The 15,724-nt window shown below is 40.3% G+C and overlaps 1 protein-coding gene across 5 annotated transcripts in view; it reads right to left on the bottom strand.

Moving 5' to 3' along the window:
- The window catches only part of oxr1a (oxidation resistance 1a), a 141,551-nt gene that overhangs the window by 15,382 nt on the left and 110,445 nt on the right, over window positions 1-15,724 (bottom strand). For all 5 annotated transcript variants that reach the window (XM_067508913.1, XM_067508915.1, XM_067508914.1 and 2 more), the window contains 3 exons: window positions 5,793-5,945; window positions 4,522-4,706; window positions 761-1,431 (listed from right to left, as the gene is read on the bottom strand). In XM_067508913.1, the coding sequence (XP_067365014.1) occupies window positions 761-1,431; window positions 4,522-4,706; window positions 5,793-5,945 (1,009 nt within the window). The remainder of the gene's footprint in view (window positions 1-760; window positions 1,432-4,521; window positions 4,707-5,792; window positions 5,946-15,724) is intronic.

Genomic DNA, 15,724 nt, shown 5'->3' with positions numbered 1-15,724 from the left:
TTTGGCTTTTTATGTGTTACAACAAGATGCCTTGTACTATTTTTGTTAGATTTCCAAAGTGTAATGGACCAAATCTTCTGCATGACCGAAAATAAAATAAGTAAACTGACAAACTACATACCTGTAGAATTATTTGTTTGATTCTTTAATGTTAAACATAACAGTGAATACAAAATATGTTTGGCTCCAGGCTTTGAGGAACTTAGAATTTGTCTAAATCCACATCAAACTAAAACACAGAGAAGGATGTTAAATATAAACATCTCTCTGAAGGCCGTTTCAGAAGGTGTTTTGATGTTGGGCTTATTCGTCACTGTGTTTCCTCTGTGGATGTTATAGTAGGTGTGTTTGTGACATTGTGGTGTTTGATAGGCTTTAGCTTATCACCCGGAGGAGTGGCCCAGACCACCAGAGCCAGAGATCAAAGACTAGTGTAAAGCCCCACAAAGCCCAGTTAGCACCAGCAAGCTGATAACAGCAGAGAGAGGCTGCAATTCCCTTTCGTGCTCATGTTCCAATTACTTGAACCAAAGCAGGGTGGATACAGAAAGGTTATCAGGAACCAACAAAAGAGACGCGATCTCATAGCAGCCAGAAAGGTGAAAAACTTTGGCTTTGATACTTTTCAGAAGAATGGATGACATACTCGTAACAACAACACAAGGCCACATTGATCACCTGAAACTTTTACATATATGCATTTCTCAAAGTTGACAGTAAATGATCCATTTTCTATCTGTAACCAAGTAAGTGTGTTTACCCTCTGCAGTGTTTTCAGTGCAGTCCTTTTGAATCTCCTCTTCACCCTCCTTTCCCTCTTTGCCTTGTTGCATAGTGTCCGTTTTGGAGACGTCAGTCCCTTCCTTGGCATCCCCCGGTGGACTGGTTGAGACAGATGTGTCTGTGGCACCAGGGTTGGCTGAGGTTTCGGACACTGGACGAGAGGTGTCGCTGCTGCTGTGACCCTGGGCCTGGCTAGTGCTGCTGCTGGTGGTGGTAATGGGTGTGTTTGGTGGCTTCTCTTCACTGTGCAGCTTGGATCCCATGGGGGACTGGCTTTCATTTTCTCTGGCAGTGTCTGGTGCATTGTCCTCTGCTTTCACCGGAGTGGGCTCCTCTGGCTGGCTGACTGAGCCGTGGGAATTGTCTGGGGGTTGAGAGCCGGTGCTGATGGTCTCCACCTGGTTGACAGTTTGCACTGACTCTGTGGAAGTGCCTGAGGACTTGTCCAGGTGGAGGTCCTCATTAGACGCTTGCTCCTCCTCCCGGATGGGGGACAGCTCAGACTCGGTGAAGACATCTTCAGAGATGGAACCCTCAGTGCTGCGTGGAGCCGTGCTGCTGCTGTCGTTTGCCCCTGGCTCCTTCAGGCGCTGCTCTGGGTCCTTCTGCTGGGAGGGATGTCTCTCAACAGGCAGAGGCTCAAGGTCACTGTAAACGTGAAATAAAGATTATTTACATGAGCTAACATTTCCTTACATTCACTACATGTATAGTAAAAACTGTAGGTATACTGAACAGCTGTACAGCGTGCAGCTTATTTGTTTCTAATAGACTATAAAAATAATTGGTTCCAGTGGCTCTGGAAGAGCTGTCTTGAGTTTGAGAAAAAAAAAACCCTAATCTCAGTTTGACTACAAATCTTGAATTACAAAACAGACTGGTGCCACAGAGTTTGAAAGACATGGGTGTTCATAATGCATGGAGGGTCTGATGAATGAGACTAGTTGCACTATTGAGAGGTGGGCTTTTTTGGAGTTTTCCCCAAATTAGGAACTAAAGATTAAAATATGCTTGCCTCTGCCGTTTTAACGCTGACAATTTCTAAAAATCTGCCTCATGTGAGTCCCGCAATTTTATAGATGTGCAATCCTACACATGCCTACACAGATGTGCAACTTCCATAATTATTTTTATGATCAACTTATTTAACCATTTGATGTGGGCGGTTTAGTTTGATTTGAATAATAAATATAAGTAAATGATCTAAATAATACTGTTCACCACAAATGGCTAACACTGGCACATTTAGGATGTTGATTTTAATTTGCCCATAGGTGTGAATGTGAATGGTTCAATGGTTCATCCACAGACCACAGGATCACCTGGTCCCTCCAGGCTATGTTTCGAAGTGTCTCTGGGCAGGACACTAGTAGGTCAGGCGAGCACCTTGCTTGGCAGCCACCATCATCAGTGTGTGAATGGGTGAGTGCTATATAAGCAGATCATTTGTCTGTGTATGTCTCTTTGTGTTGTCCCTAAGATTGACTGGCGACATGTCCAGAGTACTTTGACAGCTGGGATATGCTACAGCCCCCACCCCACCCAACACAGAATAAGCAGTTAACGGATGGATGGATGGTTCTCTGTTAACAATCTTATATCACAAAACAGCTAGAGATTAGTTTATTGCAGAAGTCAGTACATGCAAAATGGCTGAAGATGTTTTCTGTCACACATATAACTATACATTTCTAAAAAATATTTTATAAATATGTCCTGAATTGAATAATTGCTCTTAGGTCAATCTTGAATGTCACTAACAAACAGGCATGTGCAAAGCACGTGATCAGCTAATGATCAACCACTGCTCAAACACAGCTCAGAGGTGCAGCTAATGAACCTTTAGTTGGGAAGTATATTATATATAGAAAGAGCCCAGTCTTACAGTTTCTGACACTGGAGGAACAAAATAATGAGCAGCATCAACTATTGCTGCCTTTGTGCTATGCAGAGTTTTCTGTATCTCAGTGACAGTAAAAACAATAAAAGTGTAGATATGAATCCAGTCCAATATTTTGCATTTACCACATACAGTAATGTGAAACTTTCTCCTGTTGAAATTGATATATATCATAGGGAAAATGTGCAGCCTATAGCCTTTCATCACTGTCATCAAAATCTTAGTTTACCTTAGCTTTCATCAATACTCATCAGTACTCTGGTATATTAAAAACATGAATAAGCGTTTTGACAGTCTTGTCTTTTTCTAATGGCGCCGATAGAAATATTTACTTTTGAAAGATAAATGAAGGATTTTAAAGAAGTTATAGGCTTTTGCAGGTAATCTATTGAGTTGTGCTATTTGTACAAATTGTTTTGAGAAATGCACTTAATGTTTTAGGGATGATTTGACAAATGTGCCAAAGCACATGAGAAAAAATTTAATATGCAATGTAAAATAAACAAAACTTTAGGGGAAAAAAATCAGGTCTTGCTGGTTTTGATTTAAGTATATGTGCATATCTACTGTTTTGTTTCCAAATTTCATGCACCAGTTGTTTAAGGGAGGAGTAAACATCTTTTAAACTGCCTGTCATGTTATATTATTGAAAACCTCAGAGCTTGTGTAGCCATGTGATAGTTCACATGACTCAATTAGCCCAACTGCATAAAAATATCCAGCCACTGAAGATGCCTGAATGGAAGCATATGCAAATATACTGCATATCGGGTATATACTGCATTATGTGCATTTAATGGTTTAATCTTGTTCAATGTTTTACATTTATTAACCAATAGATTATATAATAGAAATTCAATATGTTGAATATTCAATATTCAATATATAATTCGATATGTTGTTAATGTTCAATTATGAATAAAACATTGATGTGCTTTGCAAATCACTGCATTCTCTTTTTATTTACATTTTCCCAAATTTTTTGGAATTGGGGTTTTATATAAGTCAGCACTATCCCAGGCTTGGTTCCATAGTTGTGTTTTGTATTATGTAAAAGGGACAATGGAAAAATTACATTACAAGACTATAAAAACTTTTATTGTTGTTTCTGCAAGGCTTTGTTGTGAATGCGAGCAAACAATCACACAGAATCAAATCCTGCAGGCACTTGTTGCTTACCTGCATGTTCAGACAGAGAGATAGAGAGGTTAGCAGAGAGAAAGAGGGGGACAGGAGACAACAGACCACAGCTGAGAACACAGCTGGGCCTGGCACGAAAACCTGTTATTTACCAGCACAGTTACTACTCAACTGGCTGAACACAGCTTGGACCAGACGCCGGAATAACCAGAGGAAACTGAAAATGTGACTCTAATAATACAACATATTTGTCCTTGCAGTAATTTGGCTTAAACAACAATATCCAAACAACCTAAGTTCAATAAACAAATCAGATAAATCTGTGGGAGTAAACACAAGAGAATCCTCTGAAGTAGCTGCTACTGTATAAGGAGGTGAGCAATCACAACACAGGAGGGTGAAGCCACACTTCATTAACCCCGGTGTAACTGCCATTTCCTTTGTATTTTGGTATGTGTGGGAAAACAAGAGTCTGTTGGATGGATGTGGTTGCAAACTGACCATGGGTGCAGTAGAGAATGACACTGATTACAGTGAGAGAATGAACATGAGTAGGAGAATGAGTTGAATTATGTGCATAAAGATTCTTCTGTGGGATTACATCAGAATTAGACGTCAGTATTAGCTTTTATCATTTCAAATTATGTGTAGCCCCACAGCCGAGCTATCTCATGCAGTATATCTGAGCTTTCTCTTACTCAGGTACGGCCTCTCTGATCTTGGGGTCGGTGATCTCCTTGTAGATGGCTGCAGACTGCACTTCCTCTAAAGGACACATGATGCCGTACTCCTCACAGCCATGGGCCTGAACCAGGGGGTCCATCCGGTGAGGGTCAAACATGATGTTGTTGGGTGTCACCAGCAACACGCCGCTTACCGCGCCCTGACAACAACACCAACAGTGAGAGGAATGGGTGAGGAACAGTGAGACCATTCAGTACCAAAATAAATAATGTTTATCTAGAACAAGAGCTCATCAAAAGCACCTCTGTTACATAAACCACTGGAGGTCAAATCCATTTTAGACCACAAATGTCCTAAATCAAGTACAAGTTATTGACTGGCAGGGCTGACCACTTCAGTGCTTTCATTTGGTACCTGGGAGTGAATCAGTAGTGGTTCAATACAATGGATCTTTGTGTGTCTGTGTGTGTGTGTGTCTCCACACACACACACACACACACACACACACACACACACACACACACACACACACACACACACACACACACACACACACACACAGGCTGTGATGGACCAGCTGGGTGGAGTCTACTATTCAATTCCACTAGTGGTCACTTTATCAGTCATGTTTTTATGATGCAAAATCCAGTGTCATTCCTACGACCAAGGACTTAGGATTTAGTGTCACACACTTATTCTTGTCTGCCCAACCATTGCTAAAAATATTATCTATAATCTCATCTTAGTCTGAGTAGGTAATGAATTTAAAGGAAACCAACCCCGAATGAGCCTTTTTACTAAATATTTGTGTATGATTTTAAATTGTAATACTAAAAGCATTTTGGTGTGTAGACTTTATTGCCTATGTCTGCTCTAGTAAAGGTTGCATAATGTTTCTGGTATTACTGCAGGATAATAATATAATGTCAAGCTACAACTGTAACCTACTGTAAGTCAGCTATTTAAAAAAAAATCTATATTTCTCTACACCAAGGAAGCCACAAACATTTTTAGAATTCTCAATGACTTGTCTAACCAGCTGGACATCTTAGTTTTGTTGCACGATAAAGATTTTAAACCTGTCAATGCAATTTGAAATATGGATTACTTTGTATTACAACTTTAGCAAGGAAAGATCAGTTTGTTTGTTTGCAATTGCCAATTCATGGATTTTGACTAAGCTCTGCTGATTCTTTTAGTCTAAACATGAGCAGGAGGGCACAGCAAGACCTAAAACAAGTGGACACATACACAGGCAAGCACATACGCGGATACTGTATCTCACCATTTCATCAGTGATATACTTGCAGTTGATCTTAAGAAACTTCTCTGTCAGGGCCTCTTCCTCCTCGGAGGTGGATGACACCACTCTTGAGTGGCGTAGGGCAGAGAACACTGGGGGAAGAATGCTTTCAGGTCTGGGGGTGCCATCAGAGTCCTGGAGGAAAAGTGGGTAAATACTGTAGTTTGTTGTTGGTATCAAAAAACAACATTTGACAACGAAACATGACAAAGGCAGCATAAACAGCATATAACCAAACTAAATTCTAAGCACCGTCGAACAGGCATAGCTTGGTTAACTTGGCAATACAACTCATTTGTGTCTTGTTTTGTAAAACTAATGTGTTTTAGTCTCTGAATGTGTTATCTATATATAAACAGATATTTTCTGCACAGCGGGACAATCAGGTTAAAAGAAACCCAATGATGAGCCAAATGAAAAAGCCTCCTGTGTGCCTGAGCCTCACAGTGGTAATTAGGTGAAAACATTCATATCAGACTGAAGCTTTAATTATTGTGCTTTTCTCTTTAGATGACAGAATGGCTAATTAGTGTTATTTTATTGGAATATGTCCTTAAATCAAGGGCAGATATAGAAACTTTTGAATGAAAGATTTCATTTGTCTGCGGAGATTCAGGCCAACTGGACTTGCCCGAGGTTGAGTTCTTCGGTTTTGAAGAAGACTTTTAGATTAGAGGTGAAACAACTGACTCGAGTGCGTCTAAATATCTGTCCACAGGGACAACTGTCTGACTGTGAGATGTTCTGCAGGACAGATTGATTGAACAACACAGGGTGTACAGGGTGGACTGCCTGTGACACTGAATGACTCCTGGAGGAGACAGATCAGGCGGGGAGCTAGAAGTGAGGGATAGGAGAAAGAGGAAAGGGAGAGACAAAAAGGGAGAAGAAACGACAGCAGAGGCGACTAAAAAAAGAAACGGACAGCTGCAATGGACAGCTGCTGTAGAGAAACGAAAAGACAAGGAGATAAAGACAGCTAAAGGCAAGGAAAGAGAGTGACTGCTGTGAGGAAACAGGACGAACCTGAAAAGGAGGACAGAGAGGAATGTGTTAGAGTTATGGTCAAGGGGGGATATGGACCAGTAAGGGAGAGCGTTGAGTACCCATGGAGAAGCAAAGTGAAGAGCGGTGAAGAGATACGGCAAGAGATTAGATGGGAGAGTGGGAACCCATAACAACTGTCTGCTGTCCTCCTGACTCCCACCCCCACGCCTCCCCCTCTCTGTCTCCCAGCGCAGTCAACAAACAGCCTGCAGCTACTGACCCACACCAACACAAGCAGCCCTGACGCTTGCATCCAGGGAGTGCCGAAGGGGGCTGGCCAATCTGTTACAGCCAAAAACAAGCCTCTCCAAAAGAGGAAGAAGCTGCCAATAGAAATGTGAAAATCGATTCGGGGGGGGGGGGTGTCCTTAAAAGAAACATGCAAGCATCTACTCGTGATGAACGTAAAAAATATGAGGCCCCTCGGAGGAATGTGTGTAGAAATTTAACCAGCTTGTCATCCGCTTCAACTGAACACACCTCTCCCACACAACTGCACTTCATCTTATCCACTTCTCAGCAAGTCACCTCCCCAGTGACTCACTCAAGCTGGCCTTCCTGCTACACGGGAATAAAAGAACCACAAAAAGAGAGCCAGTCGGTTCCCCCACCGTTTTAGTCAGGGAACACTGACTTAGAACACACCTGGGAACAGGAACACCCATGCAGCCATTATATGCAGCCCACACCTGGGCTGAATTGAGCAGCTGCAGATTTCAAAATATGTCCTCCCTCATTGAAATGCATAACAAACACTGTCTGACATCCCCTGTCATTAAATCTGGCACATCTGAAAAAGGGGTGTTATGTGATGGTAACAAAATTACAGCAATCACATGTATCACAGTCCACATGAGAGAGGACTCTAAACACACACTTGTTGTCCATCTGCTAAACGCTGTTGCTCATAAGGATATGCACAGTTTCTTTTGGTACTTCGCCAAAGTTGACTTCCAGAAAGCTAAAAAGATTAAGTTTTTCAATACATTTGTGTAGGGAAGTGGCATATTTTAGAATATGCCAATTAGCCTGAGTAGTTTAGTGTCACCATGTCACAGCCCATGGACTTGTGAGAATTATTAATAGAGCATAATGCTTCGTCTTTGCCCTAGGTCTGATGTACTCTCTTTAAACAGAATCTGCACAGTCATGCTACACACCTGATCCAAAAATCCAGTCATGTCTTCACATCTGACTGAGCTGCCAACTCCTCTTTCTTCCTGTTGTCACTACCTGCGCTCCCTGCTCCTTTCCTGTTACATGCTGCTGCTGGCTGATTGTGCTACTTCCTTGCACCCCACCTCCACCTGTTTGGTTTATACACAGTTCTTGCTATTGATTGATTGTAAAGGACTTTGCCAAAAACAATATCGTTGCTGTTAGTTGTTGAGTTTCTAGCGACAGTCTGTACTGTGAAATACTCCGTGGCCATTATTGTGTTAGTAGATTTACCTTTAGTAATTACGTTTGAATGAATTTTATTTGCCCTGTGAGCACATTGGAGCTTTAAGCTAAATGCTAAAATCAGCAGACTAACATGCTCATAATAATGCTACCATGTTGATGTTTAGCAGGTATGTTTACCATAAAGTTGCACTTACAAGTTGCAATAAACTGAATGGGAAAAACATTAAAAAAAAAAAAAAAAACTATTATTCAGACTTGGGATCGTTCACACATAATTAAGCAGCAAGATGCTTAGCCTCACTGTCTTCTGTGTTTGTGTTAGTGGTTCTGCTATTTGAGTGGTTCTTTGCCAAGTGCAACTAGATGCAGACAAACGGTGTAAAGCTCAGTTTAAATCTATTGTATTAATGTTAGACCTGGAATTTTGACGTAATCTATTCTATCTATTCTTGGCAGTTGCGCATTTGAACCACAGTTTAGATCAAGTACCAGAGGTCACTGGTATCAGAAACACCTGGATGTCTGAATTAAGAGGTAAATTCAAGGCTGTAATTCTTTCACTTACAGCTTAAACATTTGAAGGTGAAGGCAATATATAAAGTACTGGCTCACACAAATTCAAATTTGACCTACTGGTAACACAAGAAGAAAAGCTGCCATAATCAGTACGATTCTTCCATGATGGAACATGACACAAGTCACTAGAAAAGTCAATAGCAGCCCCTTTAATCACAGGGCTATTTTAGTCTAAACCAGAGAGGTGGGCTCACATATCAACAATGTCAAACTATGCTGTCAGAAGAAACTTCCTACACAAATTCAGCTTTCTATCCTTCATGCTCTATCTCCAAACACACAGAAAGATAAACATCATTGACTAATTTCTCTCAGATTTTAGTTGTTACTTTAGATGAACCTGTGACAGGCCTAAAGTCCAGAAACCAGACATGGTCCTTGAACCCTTTTCTTGATTACTGCTGCAGCATTTCTTGTTTGAATTACAATTTTGATAATCTATACATTTATTCTGCTGATGCCTGAGGAAGTTTTACCTCAGCTTGTTAATTAATTTGGATATCCAAAATCCCTAACTAAATTGTAGATTGCAATCTTGTTTATTTGCAATCTTTATTAACTGGCCTAAATGCACTATTTAAAATGTTATTTCTTGCCAAGTTTAGGATCATATGTGAAAACATTAAAACCATACACATATTGTAAGTTGTTTCTACAATACAAATAGGTCTCTCCAAAACATCCATAGGGATTATCATCAGGAGATTAGAAAGTTGACTATACACTATACTGTACAATGTTATATTCTACATACAGATCAATGCAGCTAAACACTACAGCATCATGGCCAGCACATCCATTTCTATTAGTTTTTTTTTCCTCCTTTGAGGTTAGTCATGACTTGCTACTGTCCTGAAGTGGCCAGATTCCAGCAAGAGTCTTGAAGGCAAGATTTTTTTCCAGTGTGACATCAACGGGAGAGAAGGAGCATAGTGCAGCGAAGTGGAAGGGCGGCTGCACTAACATCCAAAGATGAAAGAGCTGCTGTGCTGGCTTAACTTTGATTACCTGCTGAGAGACAGGTGGGGTGGAAGAGGGGTGAGAGGAGGAGGGTGACTGAGGAATGGAACAGTATTGAAACAGACGTCCAGGACAACTGAGTTAACTAAAGGAAAAAAAGAGTGCTAGTCTGAAAAAAAAAAAAAAAAATCAAGGCCCAACTTGGCCACTAGTTCTTCTGAGGGATTTAGGACGTGTGGGAAGGAAAGCATCACGCGAAGCTACTCGAGGATACAAGCTGAACCTCATGCTAGGGACAGCAGATGTGTGTGACAGTGTTAGATGATAGCTTTAATGGGGCTCCATAAATCAATATCCTTGTAGTTTCCAACCAATGTTTCAGTTCACATTGGCAGTTTAAAGTAGAAGAGACCTTGTGCCCAGGTCACATTAATGTAGAAATTAAAGGAAAGAGATTTACGATGAATTTAAGGGTGTAACACAGTATGCCATTCAATTGTCCATATATAAATGAAAAACTTAAGTTTCCCATGTTTTCAAATTCCTTTGAAATGTGTCATATATGTGTTCACTTTGTTTCTATGTAATAATAAAGACCTCAGAGAGAAAGGCTGCAGGCACCACCTAGCTTTGACCTTGACAGTGACACATGGTGCAATCAAAAATCAATCCACAGCTCCACCTTGTGGGCATGGTCACATTCTGCAGGAGGGAGCACACAATGATTGTGATTTATCCATAGTAAGAAGCCAGAAGTCTTCGAGTACAACTGTTCACAGCCACTAGAATTACATACCTGAATCATGCAGACACCCTGTTGGGACTCACAAAATCTTCATTAAAATATAGAAGGTTTAGTAGGTTAGAGTGCGCACAAATGTGACCCCAGTTATATACAGTAGATAATCTACTTCCTGTTTATTTAGATCATGTCTCAGTGGAGGAGAGAAGGAAAAGAAATTTAGGAAAGAAGGCAAAAGAGATGCCAAAATAGGAAGAGACAAGGAAGGTCATAGTAGTAGCTATTTTACCATGGTGAATGAGTAGGCGTGTGTGTTTGTGTGTGTGTGTATGTCAGTATGAGCATGAGGAAGGTCTGTATAGGACAAAGAGGACACGCCTGGGAACCCAAATGACCAGAGAACAACTGAAGCTGCCAAATAATCCAATGACGGCAAGCAGACCGTCAGCCAGCTACTCATGTGTGCGCATGCACACACACACACACACACACACACACACAGACACACACACACACACACACGTGGCCAGTCAGACTGCCAGCCAACCAACCATGCCTGCAAGATGTGTTATTTTTTGCTGCCAATACCAGCAGGCCAGCGGGCAGACACTTCAGAACTGCCATATCTAGCCTTTAGCTCCATCACAGAAACACATCACTCGATGGTGGAAAAGACTTACCTTGCTTACTGAAGCACGGCCAGTGTTGTATAACAAAACTTATGAAGCACACGAGTAAGATATTATTTCAAAAGGCACCTCCCGCATGTAGTCAGTTTGAAACCTATTGTACATTTGATGTTTGTCTCAAGTCAGTCTTAATGCCCGTTTAACCTGAGCTTGCATGGGGAAAAAGAGTTGGGTGGAAACATAAGTTAGCTGCAGTAAAAACATTAGAGATGGTCCATAAATGCTAGTTTCCTCACGGGTGGGGCTGTGTTCTGCAAGAACTGAACACAATGGCTGTGATTCACGGTCAGTAACTGAAGCATTTGAGGCTTCAAATCTTCAAGTGTTATGTGTACGGTTGTTCAAGCATCTCTGTAAATTACATCCCAGAATCATGGCGACACCCTGATCAGTGGACCACAAGATTCACATTAAAATAAAAATAGAATTTCAATTTTAGACTTCACAGATCCCCACTGAGAAATTGTTGTGGACAGCTATAACATTTAAATCACTACTAGTTCAGGTTTAGTGTTTGCTCATCTTATCCAAGAACACAGTCGCCCTGTTTTAAGTAGCCTGTTGATGTGAGAGAGATCATCACAAATGTTCCCACATGGCACCAGATGCACACAACAGAATTTTCTGCACATTTCCTTAAGAGTTTTGTGACAATGGATTGTTACCGATCATTTAACACTGTTGCAGATACATTTTCTGATGAATGACTAATGAATTTGTCAACTGATTTTGGCAGCTCCCTTGACCATCATCCTGTAACTACCACTTGAAGTCCGGCAAAAGGTACATACATTCACTTTGACACAATAGAAAAATTAACTGTCTGGTTTAGAGGGTTAGCGTTAGAATCTGGTTTGCTGAGAATGAACACACATGAGGATTTTAGGGAGACACTCACTGTTATGCTTTTTTGAGGGATCATCAATTTCTCTGTTAATTTCTACTGGTCTCATTTTATAGAAAATCCATGATTAGATCTATAGCGTATAAACATTTAAAAGCTTCATTAAAAATAGATATTGCATTTTTGACACAGTGAATAGAACTAAGTAACAATCCTCTCATTTCTAATAGCTTAAACTGTTTGTTAGCCTGTCTGAACATCTAACAAACCTTTTAAACACCTGCATCCACAGTAGATCTGACTCTCACCATAGTGAAAACTAAAAGAGAAGTATCTCAAAGTAGTTCCTCTTCAGAGCAATCATTTGCATCTTGGTTATACTAGCTATTTGTATAGCTTTGCTATTTCTATTACACCTCCCAGAGCCATTTATTTGGATAATATCCTCATATAGATGTGCCGAGCACCAAAATAGGCCTGTAATTAAAAGATGCTGGGAATTCTGGAGATGGATAAAAGAAGCAGAGTGAGTTATTAAGGTTCTTCCTGTGCTTCAAAAATAAAACAACACCTGGACGCTACCTCCTTCTATATAACCACTTCTGTATAAGTCTCACAGACATGAAGAGAGAGAGACAGGAGTGTGCAGACAGGCACACACTTAACACGCAGAGTTGACACATACAAACACACACAGGTTTATACACAAACTCCACAAACACACAGAGTTGACACGTTGGGTGAGGTGATGTTCCCTCCCTTCTTCTTTCCAAGCACACTTCCTCTGCCTGCAATAATTGCTGCCTGGCTGCTTGTCTGGGAGAGCAAGCAGTTCAGTTCATTAGTTGATCTAAATATCAGACACGGCATCACTTTTAAAGGCTTAATTTCTCTGCAGTCACAGCCCCTCTCTCTGATCATCCCCCGTCAAGAGCCGCAGAATCTGCTCCTGTTCTTCCAGGCGTGACCTAAATAGATAAGTAGTAAATGAACAGGGCCCTTTCTTTTGGCAACCACGGAGAAATTACCAGACAGAGATGAGAGCGAATGAAGGTGGATTAAAAAGAAAAAAACGCTTGTGGTGGGACGGCGTCTAAACTCAAGTGGATCAACAGTGACAGTGATGGCGATGGAGACAGGCAGTATCCATTTTCTTACAAAGGCAGCAAAACACAATGTCCGTTTCCATGGAGACCAGCAAACAGTCATCATTCTTAAGGGACCATTGGGCTTCCTGCGGTGCTTAATGATTGGCTCATTCAGATACTGCAGACCTGAGGGTGATGGCTCATTCTGCTGGTCTTAGTGCTTTGGGGACAGGATGTGTAAGGCTGACAGGATCAGACCTGAAGCCACTTCACATTACATGCAGTCAACCTCCAGCTTATTGCTGTTTGTCACGCTACACTAATGAAACTGAGAGGGACTAGTGGGGGAAAAAAGTGATATATGGGGGAAAAGTATGCTGTGACTTAAAACATATACATGTATATATAAAGACAATTCAATAGCATATCAAACCAAAAGTGCTGTCAACAGCTTGGACACTAATTTAGCAACTAGTTGTTCTAATGGCCTCTTTAGCACATTTTCCTCAGTAAATGCTCTCACAGTTTCACATGTCATAGTTAATAGCCAATAATCACAAAGTAAAATTTTACTAGCTTTCTCAAATACTGCAATCACTCACTTAAGAAAGTACTCAAACTGTTTTGCTGTCACAATCAAAACTTAGGAATTTATAATTAAATCTTCAACAGTGTTCAAAAAGAGAAGATGTCTGAATGTTTTTTAAAGCTACAATTTTGTATTTTTTATTTTTGTGTCATGTGTTAGTGTTGCGTTAGTAGAAAATTGTACTGTTGCTCGGTGGTCAGTAAATCCACCTTGTAAAAATGATCATTTCACAGTCATTGAATATCTCTTGGGAGTACAGTTAAATCCATCATTAGGAAGAGGTTGGGTAATGTGTAAAACTGCCTAAAGCAGGCTGTCCTCAAAGACTGACTGACCCTGCAGGAAGGAGACTAGTAAGGGAGGCCAACAACGCACCTCTGACTCCTAACAGGCTTAAGCGGCTGAAATGGGAGAGACTGTACATAGGCTACATGTTATCTTGGTTCTTCGGCAGTTAAAGGAGAGAAGCAAAAACAGAGTCAAATGAAATCTCAGCTAGAGTTTGTCAGAAGTACTGCAGGAGATTATGAAGTCAAGTGAAAAGTTTCTAAGGTCTGATGAGACCAAAATTGAGCTTTTTGGCCACCAAGCTAGATGCTATGATTGGTAAAGAATGTGTACTGCAGTTGTACTGTATGTACGGCTTCTCCCATCTCGACTCTTTTACTAGTCTCCTTCTTGCTTTGGTTTAGTGGTTTTTGTGGTGATATTCATGGTAGAAGCACAGCTTCTAATTTACAGCATTGTCCTGGTGGCAAAAATGCTGGTGGAGAAAAGGTGGAGGACCAGAAAGAACTGCAAGGAGCTACTGTAGGTGACGTGACCTGACAAGGGCAGGTGATTTATTTCTTGCAAGTTAGCTAGCTATTCTTATTTATAGCTAATTCTAGTGATGAATAACACTATTAGGTTATACTGTAGATTAATGTAAACTCTGTTCAATTTGTTTTCTCTAGAATTAAAATAATAATATTTAAAAATTGCTCAAATAAAATAGACAAATTCTTTAAGTTAAATAATACATAGTTTAATTTCATGATAATACAGTAAATGACTACTTGTGCTTTTGGTATGAAAGGAACAAATATGAACTGACCCACAAAATAAATGCACTTTGTTCTTTGTGTTCACACTGAAAGATTTCTGTTTATGTATTTCTAAAGAGCAATGCCCTGTCAATCATTCAATCAAACAAACAAACAAATGAAAAAAGCAATTGAAAGTGTCAAATAACTTTCATTAGCAGTTTTGTTTATCGTTCTTTACTGCACTCCACACTTGTTGAACATTAGCTGGGCTATCATACATCTACTTTTAGTCACTCATTGTACATCATAGTTGTGAAATCTCCCTTTGGAGTTGATCCGGGGCTTCTACTTAGGCCTTTTAAGACTTGACCAAACAGAGCAGAATGGCCTTTTAGGTAGAGGGGCCCTAAGTAGAAAGCAACTACAGTAGCAAAGTGGTTTAGCCTGAGATTGAAAAGACCTGCTGCAGAATAGGATAGAACATGTATGATATACTTTTTAAAAAATTAACTTTATAGCATGTAGACATTGCCCTGAACTCAAATGCTAAACTTGAAAACGCCTGTACAGTTTGTACAGACAAACTACACATTTCTCAGTTTACCATGGTTGTTCTGTTTTCCAAACCAAGAGCAAATGTGGGAAAAAACCCTATGCAGAGAAAAAAAAATTAATCATCACCACATTTGAAAAAAATCAGATCAAATTATACTGCAGCTTTTCAAAAATGTGGAAATGTAATTTCTATAATATCATTTGTTGCTGGTTGACTTGAGGTATTTTTTAACAAAAAGGTAGGAAATTGTTGGTTTACGTTATTGATAATGACATCAAATCTAATGCAACTTTTTTTTCTTTTCCGTCAAGGTTCACACTTGAAATAGGCCTTATAATTGACTGTGTAACACATATTTACGTGGTTACTTGCCATTAAATGTGTATGT

Source organism: Channa argus, chromosome 7 (assembly GCF_033026475.1).
Source record: "Channa argus isolate prfri chromosome 7, Channa argus male v1.0, whole genome shotgun sequence".
NCBI classification, from domain to species: domain Eukaryota; kingdom Metazoa; phylum Chordata; class Actinopteri; order Anabantiformes; family Channidae; genus Channa; species Channa argus.
The sequence above is the reverse complement of the archived record's forward strand: the minus strand, read 5'-3'. Positions and strand labels throughout refer to the sequence as shown.